We start from the raw sequence: 21,414 nt of genomic DNA on the forward strand, positions 1-21,414 counted from the left end.
AACATTTGAAATTTTACATAAAGTGTATTCAGACATAGGGCAAGCTTTTTAATCGATTTTTGGGTGAAATTTTGGCTGCCAAGAGGTCAAAGTTGAAAGAGTTGACCTTTGCAGACTCTACCAAACTCCTGCCAATTTTGGGTGTAAACACTTGAAATTTTAGATGTAGGTTACCTGGACATGAGTCAAACTTTATATATATATATATATATATATATATATATATATATATATGCACGTAAAGTTATGAACAGTACATAAGGCCTGAGCAAAGCCGGGCTGAACTGCTAGTTGTAGATGAAATGATTATTTATGGATCCATGAAGATAAGAAATCTGTTTTAAAATAAACTTATTTACTTCAGACATTTGATTGCCTCATTGTGATCGTTCATTGATATTTTTAAAGCAACATATGACGTTATTCAAGTATTTCTAGTGAAACATACAAGCTTAACACATAAATTTCTAAAATATATCAGCAGTAAATCAAACTTTAAGTTACTTTCCTTCATGCCAGTGTTTTTAGCAACGAAACAATGATTACCTATAAATCATTGAACAATGATAAAATTGTCAGTGGACAAACTATGTCCTCATTACATAATAGAATTCAAACCTAACTATATTCTTTATTAAAATTAACCAATCATAACATTCAGAGTTTAATTTCTATAATATATGTTTCAGTTAATCTATTATAATGTGTTGTATCTTGTATTCATATTTCGTTTGTTAAGCTATGTGGGAAAAATATAAATATGCAATATATAGTGTATTTAAAAAAAAAACATGCTGTCTATTTCTAATTCTCAAGGAACAATTCCAACCTTGGATGCTTTTGGTGAGAAGCTATCAGCTTGTCCACTGCAATTAATTTAATGGTGTATCAAATTTAGCTGGCTTAAAATAAAACATTAAGTAATAGAAATATTTGGGAGAGACTAATGATTCTTTTATTTTCTTTTTACTTTTTCTTCCTTTTTTCCTCTTTCTTTTTCATTCTTTTTTCTTTTCCTTTTTCTTTCTTTCTAATACATAAATCTGAACATGATACAGACCTCCTCCCAACCAAGCACTTTTAAAAATATTTGGGTAGTTGTGCAGAATTTGAACGAGACATAAGTAACTGGCCACTCGGTTTTGCTTGGAACATGATATCATGTGCTTGAGTTTGACTGTAATCTGACGTAAGATACCAATCAATGCATGGCAAAGGAGCAGACGATCTTTGGGGAAAATGTTGAAATAAAAAAAAAATTTAAAAATATATATATGTGGGACCAGCCAAGCACTTTAGGAAATGATCCTTTTATCTTCATCTTAAACCATTGGAAATCTACCTGGTTGGGTTGGCGGTTTCTTACATATCGTCTGCTGTCTCTTCTCCTTTTATAAAATCGATTGCACAGGCCCACCCTACAGAAAAAAAAATGTTTATGAAAAGAAAATAAAGAAAAAAGTTTACTTTACATTAGTTACGAAAAATAAAGAAAAAAAATGCAAAAAAAAAAAAATAGATGAAAACCACATAAAAAAGTGTTGTTTTCTTTTTTGTTTTTTTTTTTAAACCTTTGTTAAAAAAATTATGAAAAATAAAAAAAAATTGCTTTTCTAATTAGTTTGGTTAAATTTTGTTTGACCAAATTGAATTAGTTGAAAAAAAAAAAAAACTATTTTTTTCACTTAAAAAAATTAGTTACAAGAATAAAACAGAAATTATGGTAGCTTGTTGTTTGAAATTTTTGTTATATATTTTTATTTTTTTCTAGTAATTTTATTATATTTAAATCTTTCCTTTAATAGTAGCATTGTTACGCTTTGATAATCGGCGAAAACCAGTGGTTGACGTCATGTTCTGAGCAAAGCCGGGTGGCCAGTTTAGTTATGTCTGGTTCAAATTCAGCACAAGTACCAATATTTGTATTGATTACAGTAAATAGCATATGAAGAGAAATTTAAATTGAAAAAATTTTTAATTTTAATCGTAGGTTACCAATGTTTGCGATTTACAAAATGTGCGATACTTCTTTTTCTATTCATTTAATGTCACTTTTCCTTTATTAATAGGCATCAGGTGTTTTTTTGTTTTTTTTCCATATATATTTCACAAACTCACTCTACAGTGGATCCATTGTCTCCAAATTCTACTCTGTACGATCTTTTCTAATCACTTCCAAGTTTAACTTGGCCGACCAACCTTCCTGCAATTCAAGACATCCATGCTTCTGCAACGATTTATCTCGGAGAATGAATGACCATAACAATGAATGCTAATAACAGCGTAACCAATTTGTCTGTAAGATAATCTTTTATGTTGGGCAAATACAGTGCTTTCAGCCAGTGACATACATAGAACTTTTCAGGAAAGGTGTTGAAGTGAAAAAAATGCTGTCTTGATGGGGCATGGACTTATAATACGTTCCTGAAAAAGATACTTTTAAGACAGAAGGAAAAGGGACAGGGGCTTTGACACCCCTAGAACTCCCACCTTCCTCTGCACATCCTTGCTTTGAGTAAATCTTCAGACGTAATGTTTTCGGTTGGGTTAGATTTCACATTGTTGATCCATCTAATCAGGAATCTGTCATTTCGTTTCTGTCGGGTGAGAAAGGGCTGCCATATAGCACAGATATAGAGAAAACCAATACAGGGTGGAATGATAAAATTGTCGCCCTATAAAAAACAATATGATTCCATTTGATGAAAACTGTTTTTTTGTAGACTATCTACTAGTTGGCCAGTTGTGTACAAATCCCAAGAGCAGTAGGGGCCTTCTATCATGTCTGGAAGTAACACCATGTTCAATGAGCGAGATCGGAGATGCACTGCTGTGCAACTCTTGCTCTCTACTGATCTAACTTATGACAACAGGACCATTGCTAGCACCCTCAAAATGCAAATTCGGATGGTTCAATGCTTGAGGACACAGCTCAACAAAGCTTCCGGCCACAGTTATGGTCTTTGGTGTGGTTTCAAGTGAGGGCCACATCATGCCACCTCACATCTTCAAAGTCTGCTTGAAAGTCAATATCAAAGTCTATCTGGATGTGCTGAAGAATGTAGTGATCCCCTGGTGCAATCAGGTGGCTGCTGACAGGTCCTGGGTGTAGCAGCAGGACTCGGCGCTGGCCCACAAGTTCAAAGAGACCCAGGCTTGGCTTCAGAAGGAGTGCTACGACTTTGTACTCTTCTCTCACTGCCCCCTTCCTCCCCCGACCTGAACCCGCTGGACTACTTCGTTTGGTCATATATTGAAAACATCGCTAACATGACTTCCCACAACACCAAAGCCAGCCTGATCACTGAGCTTATGAAAAAAGCATGTCTCTACTTCCGGGCCCATATCAAGGCGGTAATTGAGGCTGAAGGCGGTTACATTGAATAGGTGTCAGCTCTATTACATAATCAAGTTACCTGGATTGATTTTTTTCAATAAGTTTTAAAATAAAGCTGTAGTGCTGTTTTCTTTAGGGCGACAAATTTATCGTTCCACCCTGAAATTGAATCATTGTATTATTGTAGATGCAAGAGTTACGTCCCTTTATCATAAAACTACCTTATGTTTTCCATATAATAATATCGGGTAGTTTTGTGCTGAAGGGGCGTAACGCTTGTATCCGCAATAGTGGAAATTCAAAATTTGAACATAAAATGAACACAACATAGACTAATCTACAACGGAGAAAATAACATTTAATCATGCTTTGTTGGCGAAATATGTGTGTCAGGGAATGTAACTATGATTGCTGACAGGCATATTGTTGTGTGTGTAAAGACATTCGTTTTGAGCTAAATCAGTGAAAGTTCCTTGAAATCACACATTGCTGACACTAAACACAAAATGAACGAAAGCTGTGAATAGTTGACCAGTTTTGATGTGTGTTCATGTAAATAACTGTGTGACCTTTAAAACTACTTCATGAAATAAAAAGATAAATGAAAATGACTTTTCCTGTTGACAATTAAGATTTTTTTGCAGTATTATATCATTGTTCATATATCAAATTTTGTTTTGAAAACTTGAATTTTGTCTGGAGAAGGCCTTGCAAATCTGTATGAACCCTGGACAAACAGTAATGGCCAATACTTATAAGTTTTTTGTTTGAATATTCAATATTGTAGAACAGTACTGTTTGAACAAAGATGGTTGATTAAATATAATATTACATTGACCTCTTACCACATAACAATGTGACCTACAAATCTCTTTTGATACAAAAAGGGAAAGAAAAATTCCTGGTTGTAATGAACTTTTTAACCATACACAATTCCGTTTACTGATACAACAAATCAATAAATTTCTTCTTTGTTTGGTCAATCAGTGTCTGAAGAGGAATTACTGTTTGCTAACCTTGCAGGAACATTGCCAAGACGCTAATTCCAATTGCATGCAATACATAATTAACACCAATTAATCAAAGGTTCTTGGTATGACCTTTAAAGTGGAGCCAGTGGTGTTGTCTCAAGTTGGAATTGACACAACAATTTTCTTTTAATTGATAAACTAAAAACTTTTTTAAAATTCAAAATAAAAAAAAGTAACTTAATCACAATTAAATCAAGAAATTAATTTTTTTGAAAATTATGACAAAAAACTTTTATGTGAGAGAACAGTTTCTGTGTTTTTTTTTTGTTTTTTTTTACGGACATTAAATTGATCTCATTTGAATATCACAATACTCAAACTGTCTCTGGTTTCCTGACCTGAAATGCACTAAAAATTAATGTTATTTTTTTTCTTTTTGCAAAAACTCAATCATGTTCTGCAAAGTAAGAAACAAAACAATTTTCCTGTACAGAACAGCCAAACCAAACACCATGAATAAATATTTGAAGATATCAAGAACTTAAAGCATAGTAACTTTTTCCAAAATTACTGGATTCGGCATTATATAACTTTAAAAAGATTGATATGCCATAAAACAAAAGTAAATCATCATTGAAATGTTATAAAAACTAAATTTATAATGTTTACATTTTTTCTATTTTCTGTATAATAAAAGAAGTCAATTTGGAAAAGTATATAAAAAAAATTCTTTCTCTCTCTCTGTCTGTCTGTGTATATGTGCATAAAAAGAAGGAAAGTTTAAGAAAAATTTGCTTATTTTGAAAAGTGAAAAAGAAAAAAGTGAAATTATTTTTTTTATGTTTTTTATTTTACTTTGTTTTTAGATAAACTGCACCCATTTAACCTATAAATAAAATTAAGATGCATCCCTAGGATGCACAGAATGTTTACTGATTTCTATGCATCAGGGATGCAAGATGTGTACCTACCTGAATCTTTGGGTATATTTTTTGTATATGCACGGCAATATACATTTAAACTAAGTTTGTTGTTTTCCTTCTTTTTTTTTTTTTTTGCATACATATATAGTTTTGTGTAGTATTAGAATTCTCCAAATTCCAAATATCAAGTTTTCTCAGTTGATTGTTTTACTTTTCAAAAGGTATCCATTACAATATTGCTTCCTATTGCGATTGAGAAGGAACGGCAGAATGTGTCGGTTACATAAATGGTGTTTTTATTAGTTTTTTAAGGTAAACATCTGATGAGTACATAACTAAACATGCAGCAATAATATAATTTGCCAGACTTGTTAGTCGCAATACGAAACCATGTTGTAATGGATACATTTTGAAAAGTAATAAATGACCAACTGATAAAACTTAATATTTGTAACTTGGAGAATTATTATACAACACTATATATGCCCTGGAACCCAATAAAAGGGTATTCGTTGAGCTTCAACTTTTTTCTAAATTTACAAAAGTCATATAAAAAATATCTTTTTCATTATAAAAAAACTTTATTTATGAGAAAGATTCTTTAATTGATTACGATTGGTATATACGAACCGAGTACGTTTCAAGTAAATATATATATATATATAAATAGTGATGGGACAATTCCAAAATTTTTCCCAATTCCAATACTATTACCAATTCTATTCTAAATTCCTGATTCCAATACAAGTTCCGATAAGGATTCTTTCAAACATTAGTGATTCAATGCTTATTTTTTTAAATGTTCAAATGACTATACCCAACCCCACCCGAAAAACTTCTGATTTTTTTCAATTCCTGATTCCAATTGATCATACTAACGCTAATATATATGTGTGTGTGTGTGTATTTAACTGAACAATAGTTTTTTAAAGACATAACTTTTTGGATGCCGCTATCCATTGTCAGCTTCAATGCTGTCAAATATCTTCAAATACATGCAATACTTTTAAATAATTTGTTTCATTGTAACAAGTTTTGTTTTTTAAATCAATTCTTTTATTTATTTTTCACATTTTAAACTTTATTTTTTAGTGGGTTGATATTTTTCATATCTTTTTAATGTTTTTTTTTTTTTTTTCTAGTGGGGTAATAGCAATGGAAGACATCTCGAGAATTCATCAACCAAATGGGATCAAAGTGTTTATCCAACGGGATTACACTCTTGGAACACCTGTGAAATTTCAAACAAAATTTCCGGTTGAGTTGGAAGGAAAGGTAAAACTTTTAATCTTTTGTAGATTTTATTCTTGCAAATGGGAGCAGCAACAAACAAACATTTAATTTATGTTTATTTATAATAGATTAGACCCTAAGGGTTTAGTCCAGGGGTTTCTAAACTACAGCCCGCGGGCTAGATCCGTCCCACCAAAGTCTTTAATCTAGCCCATGGAGCTTTTATAGAAGTCATAAAAATATTCAGGAAATATTTTTAAAATGGAAATGTGTCAAAATAGTGTAATGGTTTTTCTTTTTGTTCTGAAAATAATTAAAAAAAAATGAGGTTTTGGAGAACCAGTTTTAATAAAAAGCAAAACTAATGAGCAAAAGAGTGCAAAACGCGTTCAGGTAATTTCCTTTTATTTTGGCCCGTGTAGCTCTAAAAAGTCAGCAATATGGGCCCGTGTTTGAAAAGTTTGGAGACCTCTGGTCTAGACAAACCTTACAATATTATATTACCTGATATAATTACAATATTTTCTAATGAATACATTAAAATTAAAATATTTTCTTATTGTAAATATCAAACGTGAACACAAACACCACAATATTATCAATATGAATGAATGAAAATTAAAATGTCTTTCCTTTTTATAAATGTATCGTGAGCCAGAGTATCTGTGTTCACTGATGGCATCACCGTCTTTGTGTTGTGCTTCTGAGACATTGAAGCAGCGACATGTTACAAATCGATCACAGGCCAAAATCAACCGCAACAAATCAGTCGGCCTGTGGTTGAGTACCTGGAGCAGTGTCCACCACCCTTTCAGTACGATGGATGACCCAGTTTGAATTCTTGATGTGTTGTTTGGACCAGGTCTCCAGCTTGAGAGGAATTGGTTGGTCAAAGGTCAAATCATCAATCAACTTTTGGCTTTGAAGGAAACTCTCCTTAAAGGTAGAGTGGAGGTGTGTGCCACTTACATCTTTCCTCTCATCCTTTACTGGTTAGTTGTACTTCCCCTGCCTGCGATAAACCTCAAAGCCCCTGAGAGCCTCCTGTTCTCGCTTCTCTGGGACAGGAGGAGGCATTGGGTTTACAGACAGGTCTTTATTTAACGTCCATGTGAGGGGGTGGGAATGCCAGACTTGGCATGTCATCAAAATGCTGGGAGACTGGCCTTTCTGAATCCAACCTTGACAGGAATCTGCGTGCAACCTCATGGTGATGGTGTTTTTCCCGACCTCATCTTGACCACCTGGTCAGGGGTAGGCGTAGGCCAAAGGGCGGCACACAGTTCTTCAGAGAGTGCCGAGCCACACTGAAAAGCTTCCTCAGTCCATTGATTTTTCACGACTTTCCAGAAAGGAACTATACAGGGAACTAGTTGTGGGGAGAGGGGCACTGAGGACTCGTTATGTGGGCACCTGGGATGGTCGAAGAAGATTTGCTCCGAATGGAGTTGAGCACCAGGTAGAAATTATCTCAACAACTCTAAATTCTTGCTCACTTGCAACTGGCTTGGAACGCATTGCCCCTCGGTGCCATGTAATACGGTGACGGAATAGTGGAGACATTCAATTATCCCTGTAGTGGTTCGTTCGAAGATGAACTGACTGAGCACATTTTCTCTGAATACCGCAAACTCTTATGGTACTAGGAGTTTGTCAGCAAGGTGATGGCTCATATCAATCCCAAGCATCCTTGCTGCTAAGCGTTTCCTACATTATCGACAATATCTGCCCACCATGAGACAGATGGTGTTTCTCGCAAACTTGGCTGTAACGTGGATGGTGGTATGGATGTCGCGCCTGAGAATAAACAAGGGGATTGATTCTTTTACTGATCAAGATCTGATCGCATTTTTCAACCACCACCTAAAGGTCGAGATTAGATGTGATAGAAAAGGATTACATTCCTCGGATTTTGACAGACGGTGGATAAGAGTTGCAAACTTGTGTGTGGGAAGAGGAGTCAAGTATGAGTAAATGTTTCCTGCCTGAGCATGGCACATGCGGTTCCAGGTCCTGTCGGTAAGTTTTTAAGTTTATAGCATCTTAGCTAATTGAGTGAATGAGTTTTCTCCTCCCTGGCAATAGAAAGCCTCCAAGATGCGAACTTCCTATTTTTATTTCTTTTCATCCTTGGCCTTTCTCCCATATTTGCACTCGTCTTAGAAAGACTCCACCCACTCTCCAATCCCTCCATTTTTCTTTTCTTCCATACAGATCCCACTCCCACTTAGAGATTGATCTACTTGTTTTTGGCAGTGTCAACTTAGAAGTGTGCTTGTGGATTGCACAATCTTTTCTTCACATTTACATGCACAGGCACTTTTACAGGGGCTATCTATCCATTGTCTTTTGAGACAAAAGGAGGCCATTTTTGCTGCAGGTTAGTTTCAGTGTTTCACACAATGGTCTTGGATGTATTTTCTTTATAATATAAGAAAAAAAAATGGATAAAATTTGTAACACTAGTACTGCCACACAGTAAAAAAATCGACTTTGAAATCTAGTGAGAAATGAGCTCTTCTCTTCTCACATTTTGTAATCATTATTGGAAGTGCTTCAATTTCTGGTTCTTCTTTGTAAGACATTCACAATAAAAGCTCATCTTCCTACCACAATAGAAAAAAACAAACTTTTCTTTTCATTTGTCAATGTGCCATCCAGCAGAATTTTCATGAACAACTTCTTTCCCTGGCTGTAGAACACATTACCATAGGACTGCTTTTTGACATACTACAACATAATCATTTTCTAATCAGCTGTCAACAAATACTTGTCATAAATCGTCTTTGTATTTAATCAAATCTTGTTTATTCCTTTAATCATTTTCTATCCTCTCATGATATTCGTCTTTATTCAACATTTTTTTGAGGAAAGACTGCATATATGAAAATCGTTTCATGTGGTCGTTAATTGTTGCAACAGCGTTCACCATGGTCAGGTTAAGTTGGCTTTCAACTGATCACTTGTGAACTTGAAAGCTTAGCCAAGTCCTCTTTGATGGTTGGGCAGTATAGAGAGTTGTATACAGAACAAAAGACTATTGGTATGATCATGTTAAAAGAATGGATGAGTTATTGGGTTAATAGATATAGACCAGTTGAAATAATAGGGTCAGTTAGCCAGGGAAGGTCATGGCAAACATGGGATGAAGTGATAAAGATGAACTTGAGAAAGAAAATCAGCCAAGCTCTAACCTCTGTCCCATCCCCGAGCCTGTTTTACAAGTATTTTAATGAAATGTGCTCTAATGAACTCATGCTCCCACGATATACATACCCCCAACCAACTTGACAAGCAACAAAATCCCACCCCTTAACTGGTGAGGTCCGTAGATGCCAGAAAGCCTTTTATTCTAATAGTTTCTTCCCTTGGACTGCTAGATTTTGAAATTCCCTCCATGTTTCCTGCTTCCCTGCTTGTTCTAACCTGCAGAAGTTTAAGTGTAATGCAAATAGACATCTCGCTGCTCAACTCCCTACAGTCCGCTGTCAGACACGATACCAAATAGCCCCTTATGTTTCACACTGCAATATGCCTTGTTTGGGGTGTTTACAAAAAAAAATAAAAAAGGATAAAGACCTGGCCAGAGATTAGTTAAATTGGAAGTCAATTTCTAAAACCTATTTAACACCTGTCAGCTGGTAAATAGGACGTTAAATGTAAGATGATGATGATAATTATGATGATTTTCAAAACAAAATGACTTTCCTATGATTTATTCTCTCTTTTCAGATCGATCCAGCCGTCTTTCAGGAAACAGTAAACACAATCAACACTATGTATTTTGAAGCCGAAAGTCTTGGCGGGCGCACTTATTGTGAAAGTTGTTTTGCTTGTCTAACTGCCTATCTCTCTTACCTGTGTATGGATACACATTATGAAAAGGTGGTGAGTCCATAATAGAATGCGCGAGTCACTAATCACCTTGCACCAGTCTTCATCTTTTCTATTCTCATTTCAAATTGATTTCTGCACATTTTAGCACTTATTGCCTACCATACATTTTTTAAAAATTTTGTTTTCCAAGTTTCTGTTTATCACCTAGAAAAAAAGGTACATATTTCTCCAGTCATTTTCGTTCATTTCATATGACAGTGGCCTGTGAATAAAATTGATCTTTTCTTTTGGTTTAGAAGCACAACTGTACTTGAATACTGATTTTTAACATTGATTTGAGCCAGAAATTCTTTATATTCATTAGATTTCCAATTTAAATTCATGACATTGATAAGTAAACACAAGTAAGAAATGATGAATGTGTTGAAACTTTTAAAGTAATTTTGAAGTCTTTAAACTGCTGAAAGTAATTTCTGACATAAAGTAAAATGTAAGAACAAGTACGAAGTGCATTCAATAAGTTTCCAGACTTTTTTGTACAACCATTTAAAATTATCGTAGACCCTTGAAAATTCAGTATGTTATTGCTATACATCTTATGAGATGACTGACCAATTTTTATGGTTTCAGGTTCAAATGAACAGCTACAGCAGGAATTGGAATACATCACACAAAAACCTGATTGTCACAACTGGTGAATTTCAAAAATGCAATCTAGACCTGAGGACATGTTACAAAAATGATATGCAATAAAATTCTGTTTTAGACTTGGAAAAAATGCCATAGAAACATACGTATGGAATGCTTTAGACTATCTTGCATGAACCAAGCATCAGTTTTGGAGTGGCATAAGAGATTCAAGGAAAACAGGGAGTCTGTGAGGGATAATGAGAAGTGTGGGGGAGTAAGGAAGTCAGAACACCAGAGTTGATTGGCCAAATAAAACATTTCATGGATAAGGACCGTCGTGTGTCTATAGAGACAATAAGTGTACAGTTATTATTCGCGAGGAACTGAAGATACATAAGATTTGCGCAAAGTTTGTCCCAAGGGTGCTCAAAGAAGATCAGAAAGAAAGACGTCATGACAGGAAGGAAATGGTTGAGATGATCAGTTCAGATCCCGCAGTTCTTGATGATTTGATGACCTGCGATGAAAGCTGGATCTACTGCTATGACCCAGAAACCAAGAGAGTTCCCAATGGAAGCATGCTGGCTCTCTCAGACCCAAGAAAGCTAGACAGAGCAAATCCATCCAGAAACTTATGATGATCCCGTTTTTCACAGCACAAGCATGATCTACATTTTTTTTTTAAGGAGTGACCACTTATCAAGGTCTGGAGACCACTCAAGGATAAGGGTTACTGAGTGTACAGTAGTCAATGGGACAATATCGTAGTAATTGTTAGGAGTGGAAATTTGGTAAGTTTAATTACTTAAGGGGATGACTCAGGTTTAGGCACAGATAAAGAGTGGGGGAACTTATTGATAGTGGGTTCAGCTAGACAAGTGCTTTTCATGAAAGTCAAGCCAGGGTGGACCATAGATTGGAGCTCAGATGAGCATTTATCATGAAAATAATGATAAAGCAGAGACAGACTCGCAACGTCTCTTCTGTAGGGAAAGAGGTTGCAGGGAAGAGAAAAGAGCATCTCCCACTAGGTTATGAAGTCTATTTTGAACTCTGTCAAGATAGGATAAGCTGCTTCTAGCAGCTCCTGCCCAAATGTGACAGCAGTACTCTATCCTTGGATGTACGTGGCTCTTATAAAGGTAGAGAATTGCATCGACAATGAGATATCTACTGGAGCAGTAGAATGATCCCACCATTTTTGCAGCAACCTTGGCAACAGATTTGATGTACGTGTTCCATCTCAGATCATAGGTAGAGGTCAGACCCAAGAACCTTGTCAAAACATGGAGCCTCCCCAAGATGAGAGCCATTCATTCCAATTGATGCCTGATGGGTATCAGAGCGTTGATGATGAAAAGATAGAAGCTTGGTTTTAGATGCATTAAAATTAAACAGCCACCTTTTTCCTCGTTACACCACGTGCTCAAGATCAGAGGAGAGAGAATGAAAGAGAACTTGGTCATCTACTGCCTTTGAAGTTTTGCCATAGATGGTAGTGTCATCAGCATAAATGGCTACGAATTATATCTGATTTTTGCCCATCAACCACTGCTCTTATGAACCTATCAGAGAGAAATGATTTAATAATTGAAAAGCTATACCATAGCTAGAGATCTTATGGAGTAGGACTTTATGCCATACCCTATCAAAGGCGTTTGATATGTCAAGCACTTGCCCTAGAAAGGAAGCCTCCGTCAAGAGATTCATTAATCCTGAGATATATCTGTTAGCACATCTGCTGAAGATCTAGCAGAATGGAAACTATATTGCATGTCACTAAGAAGTTTATTTTTACTGAGGTGGTTGACTACTCTATTTAACAGATTCCAGCGACTTACTCATGAAGCATAGGAGACTTATTGGTCTGTAATGAGAGGGAGATGACCGATCACCTGGATTTTTAAATACGGAACATACTGATGAGGTTTTCCAGTGTGTTGGGAAGCAATTCTTCTTAAAACAACGCTTAAACAGCTTTATAATTATGGAAAAAGTGATTTCTGTGCGCAATGGTAGCAGCACATTCTGATGAAAACCACGGCTGGCTGTTAGGTTTTTTCTGGAATTCTTTGGAGGGTATGAAGCGGTTTATACCTACAATTAACCATTCTGTCAGGTTTGATACTATAGAGGACACATTCTTTTTTAATATGAAATGCAGGGAACAATCTGATCTAAATGTACAGAAGCTCTCCCAGTCATTATAGAGTATCAATATACTGTACAAGGGAGAGGTATGTCCGAGGACTTATTATATTTTGTTTTTATCTTAACTGAGACAATTGAGTGGTTGGAAGATCCCAGTAGAGACAGAACAGGGGATGAACATAGCTCAGGGCAAGTTGTGAGAAGAAGGTCTAGGAGACTTGCATGTTGATCGTCAGTATCAGACACATGAGTGGGTTCGTGAACAATCTGAGTGAGGTCATAAGCAAGTCCCACTAGATAGACAATCAACAAGGAATACTATGTTGAGGATTCCAGTTGAAAAGGCTAGCACTCTTCAAATTGGGTCAGTTACATTTTTACCACGACAATGCACCAGCCTACAGCTCTATCTTTGTCACAGACTATTTGACCAAGACGGGCATCAAGTCAGTTCCTCACCCTCCCTATAGTCCAGACCTTGCTCTCTGTGACTTTTGGTTATTCATTAAGCTCAAGAAAACCTAAGGGGCTGTTGTTATGAGACAATTGAGGAGATGTCAATCCTGGGCCCAACTCTCTTCCTGATCTACATCAATGACCTCCCTAAACACATACTTAAATCATTCGTTGACATCTATGCTGATGACACGACCATCTACGGCAACACATCAAAGGCGGTAAATGACAAAGTTCTCTCTGATTCTCTCTCCTCTGATCTCGAGCGCGTGGTTCAGTGGGGGGAAGACGTGGCTGGTTACCTTTAATGCATCCAAAACCAAACTCCTATCCTTACATCATCAACGCTCTGATCCCCATCTGGCATCAATTGGGATGGATGGCTCTCGTCTGGGTGAGGCCCCGTGTTTTGACAAGGTTCTTGGTTTTTACCTTTACTCCTGATCTGAAATAGAACACGTACATCAAGTCTGTTGCCAAGGTCGCTGAAAAGATGGTGGGATCCTTCTACCGCTCCAGAAGATATCTCACTACTGATTCAATTCTCTATCTATATAAAAGCCAAGTACGTCCAAGGATGGAATACTGTTGCCATATCTGGGCAGGAGCTGCTAAAAACAGCCTATCCTGCCTTGACAGAGTACAAAATAGACTTCGTGGCTTAGTGGGGATGCCCTTTTCTCTACCCTGCAACCTCTCTCCCACAGAAGAGACGTTGCGAGCCTATCCTTGTTTTATCGTTATTTCCATGGCAGGTGCTCATCTGAACTCCAATCTCTGGTCCTCCCTCGCCAATCTTTCATGAAAAACACCCGTCTAGCTGACACCACTGTCAAAAATTTCCCCCACTCTATATCTGTGCCTAAATCAAAACGTGGATTCCATGAACAAAGCTTCTTTCTTAGAACTGCACGCCTGTGGAACTCTGTTCCGTCTGCCTGCTTCCCACCTGACTACAACTTGGATGTCTTCAAGTCCAACGTTAACAAATTCCTGTTGAACCGCCCCCTTAAGTAAACACTTCATCAAATCTCCACACTAACGTAATGTACTTTCAATAACCCTTATCCTTGAGTGGCTGCCGGGCCTTGATAAGTGGTGATCACTGTGTAAAAAAAAAAAAAAAAAAAAAAAAGATGAAAGAGGCTGTGATAAGGGTCACACTCACACAAGAGGACTTCCATGGGGCATTCCAGAAGTTATTGGAACAGTATAACAAGCATTGCAGCCGTAGGAGATTACTTCAAAAAGGACACGTTAGATGTGTGTACTATCAATATAAGTGCTCATACGGGAAAAATCTGGAAACTTATTGGAAACATTTGTTATTTTAGTTAAATTTTATTCAAAACAAAATTTATGTATGCACACCTGTCGTATCATTTTATCTTTTGTAAATTCACCTGTTTTTTTTTTTCTATCCTTTTATTATCATTTACAATTAAAAATGTCTAATTAAAGAAAGTTGGATGACTACTGAAATATTTAGATTTATTTTAAAAAGATAAATAAGATATTCAGCATCAAAATTGGCTTTTGAAATTGCTTTTAATATTTGCAATATTTTGTTTTTCTTTTACTCTTTGCTGGTATTTCTTGATCCTCTGTTAATTTTACGAAATTAAATTTGTATCAAACTTTGTTTCTTCATATGATAATTATTGGTAACTAAAATAAAATCAGATTTTAATGTTTGATACAAACGTGTTGTGTGGAAAATTAATATTTCAACCGGTTTGGATTATTCAGTCCACTCTTTCTCTTTGGTTTTGATATTCACAACATTTCAGTCAATGTGACCTCTGACCTTCAAATTTTTCTTTTCAAACTTTTGAACTTTCTATTTGAACTCGTGCACTGGGATGAAATTTCAACTGAAGCCTTTAAATTTCTTGAGTACAATATTAAGGTTCCCAGGTTTCAAAGTTGAAAAAGATGGACCTGAAGAAGGTCAGAGATTGTCGAAATGCTGTAATTGTAAAAGTGAAAAATTAGACGAGTAGTAGGAATCCCACCTCATCCTTCAATTACTTAAAACTTAAAATACTACTTTTCTACACAAAAAAACAAGTTTGCATCACATAAAAGCAGAAGTGTAAGTTTTGATGAATTCTGTAGCAATAAACACCAAAGATTTTTCATCTGTAAAAAATTTATTGTTTTTTATGAATGCCAATACATTTTTTTTTTTCTTTCCAATTTTTTGTAATAAAAAATCCCAAAATTGGAATTTCAACAAATAGATAGAAAGTCGATCAAGTAATTACATTTTTCGATTAATTCGAGATATTTAAAAAAATATTTAGTGCTTCGACATAATACTCTCTGATAAATGTTAAAAATATTTTAATTTTAAGAAATACATAGTTGTTTTAGTGATTAAAATTTAGTAACCAAATTACAATCTAATAATTGTTTTTATTATTTAAAATATTCAATTTATCAGATAACTGTCTTCACATACATTCCACATACATACATCCTTCACATATATATTCCACTATATAAGAATTCACCATTTGCATCAGAAACAATTACACTTTGATATTAAAAATAAAAATGATGACTTTAGAGTTGTGTAATTCGAAGAACAAAAATTGAATTTCTTAAATAATAAAAAAATAAAAATAAACATTCTGGATTAGTTTTTCTAAAATTTAATTACAATTTTTTTTATTTTTTTATCTTCACTATAAAAAGTAAGCATTTCCGAAAATAAGAATTATATTTAGTATATTTTATGGGGAATGTTATGTCAAGAAGTATCAAATATTCTTGATTGAGATATTTACTCAAAAAATGGAGCTCACATGTTGGAGGGAGGAGATTCAGTCAAGAGGTATCATATTTGGCAGGAGTAAGTCATTTCTTTGATCAGCCTCAGCATCAGAGAAAACGACTCACACCTGAGAATATCTTGTATCTCTACAAGGCCACCATTCGCCCATGCATGGATTATTGTTGCCGCATCTGGGCTGGTGCATCTTCCACTAGCCTCTTCTTAGTTTTCTCATAGGTCCCAATTTGTCAACTAAGCTCCAACCCCTGTCCCATCGCCACAAGGTTGCATCTCTGTGCCTATTTTACAATGGTTAAATACTAATCAGAAGCCGCATAGAATGAGACAGAAATTTGTTGCATTTTAATAATTTTTGAAGAATTAATGTTTCTATTTTATTTCTATTACCATTCTATTCATTTACTTTTCAGTGTTTAAAGAAGATTGGACGATATATTGAAGACCAAAACACAAATATATACGTTCCACGTGGACTCATGGTTGTGGATCCAGCTGAACGTGGATTGAGAACTGTATCCTTTTGAATTGAAGTTTATTTTATGACATATTAACCCCTTTTTCATTATTTAATGATGAATCCAATCATTTTAGTATGTTTTATGCTTCAAGTTCTTACTATCTTCTCTCTCTCTCTTTAACAGAATGGTCATTACTGATTAGTCATGGCACTCTTCACGAATTGTCGCTATTGCCTCCAGTTCTGCGCTATTCTAAATTATTTTGTTGAAGTAGTAGAAGTATTTCCACTGTTTGAAAGTATTGAAATTTTCAAAAATATATGACGATGTTCGTCCATTGCTTGTGAAAATGACCGTGATCATGCAATTGTTCTGTTGGTTCAGAGATGTTGTGTTAGATTGATTCGAGCTCTGAAGTATTTCCTGCATGTTGGACACCTGTGCTAACTGCTCTGTCTTTTCTAATGTCATGTTTCCTCTTGCGTTCTTCATTATGTGTGAATTCAGCAAGTGTAGGCTCTTTGTGAGTTGTGGCATGCCAGGAACATCCGTCTTGGGTTAGTTTTTCCCATGAGTTAGAATATAAACTGAACTGTTTGATAGAAACCTTCAGATTGTCTTTGAACCACTGTCCTCCTGCGGATCTTTTTCCTTTGGACAGTTCACTGTAAAGGAGTTATTTTGGGAGCCTTGAATATATAACAGTTCAGAGACCAATGAAAATGCAAATTTAAGAAAAAATAAAAAATAAACATACTTAAATTCTAATTTTCGGCCCATATAAGAGTCTACATCAGAAAAATACAGGTAAAATATATATTTTTTTATGCGGCATGTTGTTATTTAGCCATACGTTGTCTTCTATTCTTATTGAAGATCAATCTTCTATCTCTACTTTTATATGAAAGGAACTTTGTGTGTCTGTGAGTTTGTTCCCTATGGACTCAAAAACTGCTGGGCTGTTTATATATCTGGCAGTGTTCTTAAATAGGTTTTTTTTTATCAGAATTTCTTCGATAAGTATTGATAATCAAAATAATCCAATAAAAGAAGTTACAGGTAATTTTAATGAAAGTTAACGCCTTATGCAACCTAACATCACGAGTGTATTTGAGAAGTTTTTTTACCACATAAGCCGAAAGGCCCAACATATAAAATCAACAGTCGGTCCTTTAATATGATAGGTATGTGTCCGAAATTGTTACCATTCAGAGCACAATTGAAGCATGATATTTGACTTTTGCATTTTAAACTTTAATTCAAGCCATTATATCTAAAAATAATTTTATATAATCAACAGTAGATTCTCTACAGTGCAATGTAGACTACAATGTATTGTTGACTAAGTCATTGCAGGAAGGCATGTAAATCTTCCTCCCAGTGTACTATGATTACTCTGAACCATCATATATATATATATATATATATATATATATATATATATTTTTTTTTTTTTTTTGTTTAAAAAATAGTTGTTAGAATTTTTTTTTTTTTTTTTTTTTTTTTTTTAAATATTTCTAATAATAAAGGAATTAAGGTTGACAATTTTCTTTGAATACTTTTTTACTGAACATTTTCAATGTTTACTTTTTCCTTTTTATATTTTTTATTTATTTTTCTTTTTTAAGAGAACGTTTTCTTTAATTACACCTCCAGCTGGAAATTTGCATTTTGCAAGATTCAAGTGGTGGCATCGGCGTCGGCGGAAGATGATGACATAGTTTGTCAACTTGATATTTTCGTTCTTTTTTTTTTTTTTTTTCCATTGTAAATGAAGGAAATAATGATGATGATAACAATGATGATGATGACTATAAACAAAAAAAACAAAAACAATTAAGGCAAACCAAAGAGGACAAGGAATGCAAACAATGGTCGTTCTTTGACTCTTAATTGAAAGAGAGAGAAAGAGAAGGGGGAGCTGTCCTGTTTGTGTCTACTTGCTCGCAAAATCCTTGTATGCTATGTCGGAAGGAGAAAATGGAAGCCGAGCGCAGGAACAATTTACTTTCAGTGCAGATGTATTCCCTTTACACTCGGTTTTGTTGTCGTTGTCTTTCTTGTCATCGTCGTGCCTGGCACAAACAATTCCACCTTCTGTATCGCCTTCATGAGTTTCAAGTACAACAATAATTAACAAAAAAAAAAGGAAAAGTATTTAAAAAAAAAAAATTTAATGACAAAAAAAAATTATTAATACCTCCTTGAAAACAGTATAAATACCAAGCGATATATATTATCAAAAACAAACGTGCATGCTGGACTTTGTTATATCTTACCCCGTTTCTTTTTGTTTTTTTTTCTCCTGGCGCCATTCTTTCTCTTTCTTTCTGTGTTGTTTTTTTTTGTTTTTTTTTTTCTGTCTCTATTTCCGTTCACATTGCCATTGTTGTATTTCATTGTTGTCTATGTATTATCTAGAACCTTCTTCCTTTCAGCGGACATTTTCTATAACGTAGAATGTTGTCCATCTTCATATAGCTATGAGTTTAAATGAATTTGAAATGAAGAAAGAACTAAAAACACTAAATGTTCTATTTATTCTTTACTCGTCCAGTAATGCGCAGCTTTTTTCCTTATCTTTTTAACATCTTGTTTTTAATATCCACACATGTCCGTGGTCAGCTGTTCAAAGGGAGATAATCCAAACAATTGAGAAGAAGCTAATAATAATGAATGTATTAAAAAAAAAGTGGATGATATATGTGCGTGTGTATATATTTTAATATACCTTTTTAAGAAAGCATTTAATCTCATTCTTTTGTTATATGCTAACTAATGTATCCATCTGTGCTGAGTATTTTAGCATTTTCTGGAACTTTAAAGCCACGTTATTAGGAACAAGTTTTGCAAATCCTCAAGATCAACATATTATTTGTTAATTTTGTTTTTACATGGACAATTTTCAATAGCAATTTGAACCGTAAGTAAAATAAATGTACAAATTTTTATGTAAAAAAAAAAAATTAAGTAAATTATATTTGTGTACAGTTGAAGAGACGATTACCTCCCTTACTTTTGATTGTTTTTAAAAGTAAAATACAGTCTTTACGTTGAAAACAATGTCATGACAGGGAGAATATTAGTACCAATATTGTTTTTTTAGTATAAACAATCCTTAGAGTACAGTATATATAATTATAATTAGTATGAGGTTTAGGTCTACATTTGATTAAAACAGCAGAAAGAAACGTGTGTGTGTGTGTGTGTGTGTGTGTGTGTGTATATAATTTTTTTTTTTTTTTTTTTTTTTTTTTTTTTTTGCAGTATTTATGTAGAGCTCAGTAGTAGTATGAAAATATACTTATGGTAAGTCAGTTACACAAAAATGTTTGTTGAAATCGTCAGGCTAATATATATATATATACACAATCAAAAACTGAATACATGCCAGACAATAATTTTATTTTTGCCAAAATAGTTTCTTTCATAGACATTTACTTACAATTTATGCTTTAATTTAAAAATATAGGATTTTTTGTTTACTTATCTCCCTTTGGATAACCTATTGTGAGCTAACAGTTACCAAGAGATTTTAATACGTACACATTTCCTAAAAAAATATATCAATATGGAAGTAAAAAAAAAATCTTTTCCAGCTTTGTAATGGTCTATTGAAATAAGCAACCGATGCCTGCATGAATTTTATATTTCGATTTCATCAATTTGTACAGGAGGCTGTCACTACAAATGGTTACTCTTCAACAAAATGACCAACAACAATTGTTTTAAATAAGTGGCTTGAATTTGTTTTGAGCAAGCACGATAAGCAGCTGAAGATAATGTGAAGTTCAAGAAAAGCTTACTTTAATATCTTGCTCTGACAGTCAACCATCAGTGTCTTGAAACTGCTTTATCATCATTCTATATATTTATTCCATTTCTGTTGTATACATCTTTCTTCTGTTTTAGTACTTTTCAATAAGTCCAATAAAAAGCAATACATGTGACGGACATCTTTTGTGATCCTCTTTTGTTTAATCTGTTGAATCTTTAATCTTGTGGACACTTTGCTTTTATAGAAATAGAAACTTGTATCAGAGATTTGTTTTAAATTAGAATATTGGTGTAAGAGAATGGACCAGATATCATACGTTCGAATATAGCGGATATGTGGATATTCCTGGCAACAGAATCAAATATGACACAAGAGTATGCATCACTGGTCATTGGACCCTGACAGGTGTGTATAAATCCCTGATCATGAGACTAAATATAAAAGAAGTGTGTATGTGTACCAGGTCACAGGAACAAATATAACAATGGTATCTGTGCACTAAACCAGACATGTATGCACATCCATCGTTAGATACCCTTTCCGAAATGAATTTGCGTGTCTTTGCATTGATAAACGATTTTAAGGCTGAGATATCGTCTGCTTGAAAAACTTTAATCAACATTATATCTAACTCTGAATTCTTGGCTTTTTGGGTAGGAACAAAGTGTAGTATCTGTTCTGAAACTACACTTCTGTCCTCAATCAGTGGAGGAGAAATCCTTCTAGAATGGGGGCAATTTTTATTTTTGTTCCTATTCAGAACACCCCTTTAATGTGGAGCTGGATTTTCCTCGCATTAAAAACCAACCTTGTGTCTAACTTTACCCTCAAGGAGAGGCA

At 34.5% G+C, this 21,414-nt stretch overlaps 1 protein-coding gene across 4 annotated transcripts in view; it reads left to right on the forward strand.

Annotated features, from left to right (window-relative positions):
- The window catches only part of LOC145245720 (golgin subfamily A member 7-like), a 62,975-nt gene extending 42,223 nt beyond the window's left edge, over positions 1-20,752 (forward strand). For 2 of the 4 annotated variants that reach the window (XM_080107258.1, XM_080107259.1), the window contains exons 3-6: positions 6,374-6,506; positions 10,197-10,352; positions 16,749-16,850; positions 18,453-19,321. In XM_080107258.1, the coding sequence (XP_079963384.1) occupies positions 6,387-6,506; positions 10,197-10,352; positions 16,749-16,850; positions 18,453-18,509 (435 nt within the window). In that variant the 5' untranslated portion in view covers positions 6,374-6,386 and the 3' untranslated portion in view covers positions 18,510-19,321. Of the gene's footprint in view, positions 1-6,373; positions 6,507-10,196; positions 10,353-16,748; positions 16,851-18,452 lie in introns of all 4 variants that reach the window. The other 2 variants (XM_080107260.1, XM_080107261.1) reach the window with 2 other exon arrangements.
- Positions 20,753-21,414: the final 662 nt, after the last annotated feature.

The sequence above is a fragment of the Euprymna scolopes genome, chromosome 23 (genome assembly GCF_053919585.1).
Source record: "Euprymna scolopes isolate OS-2025 chromosome 23, ASM5391958v1, whole genome shotgun sequence".
NCBI classification, from domain to species: domain Eukaryota; kingdom Metazoa; phylum Mollusca; class Cephalopoda; order Sepiida; family Sepiolidae; genus Euprymna; species Euprymna scolopes.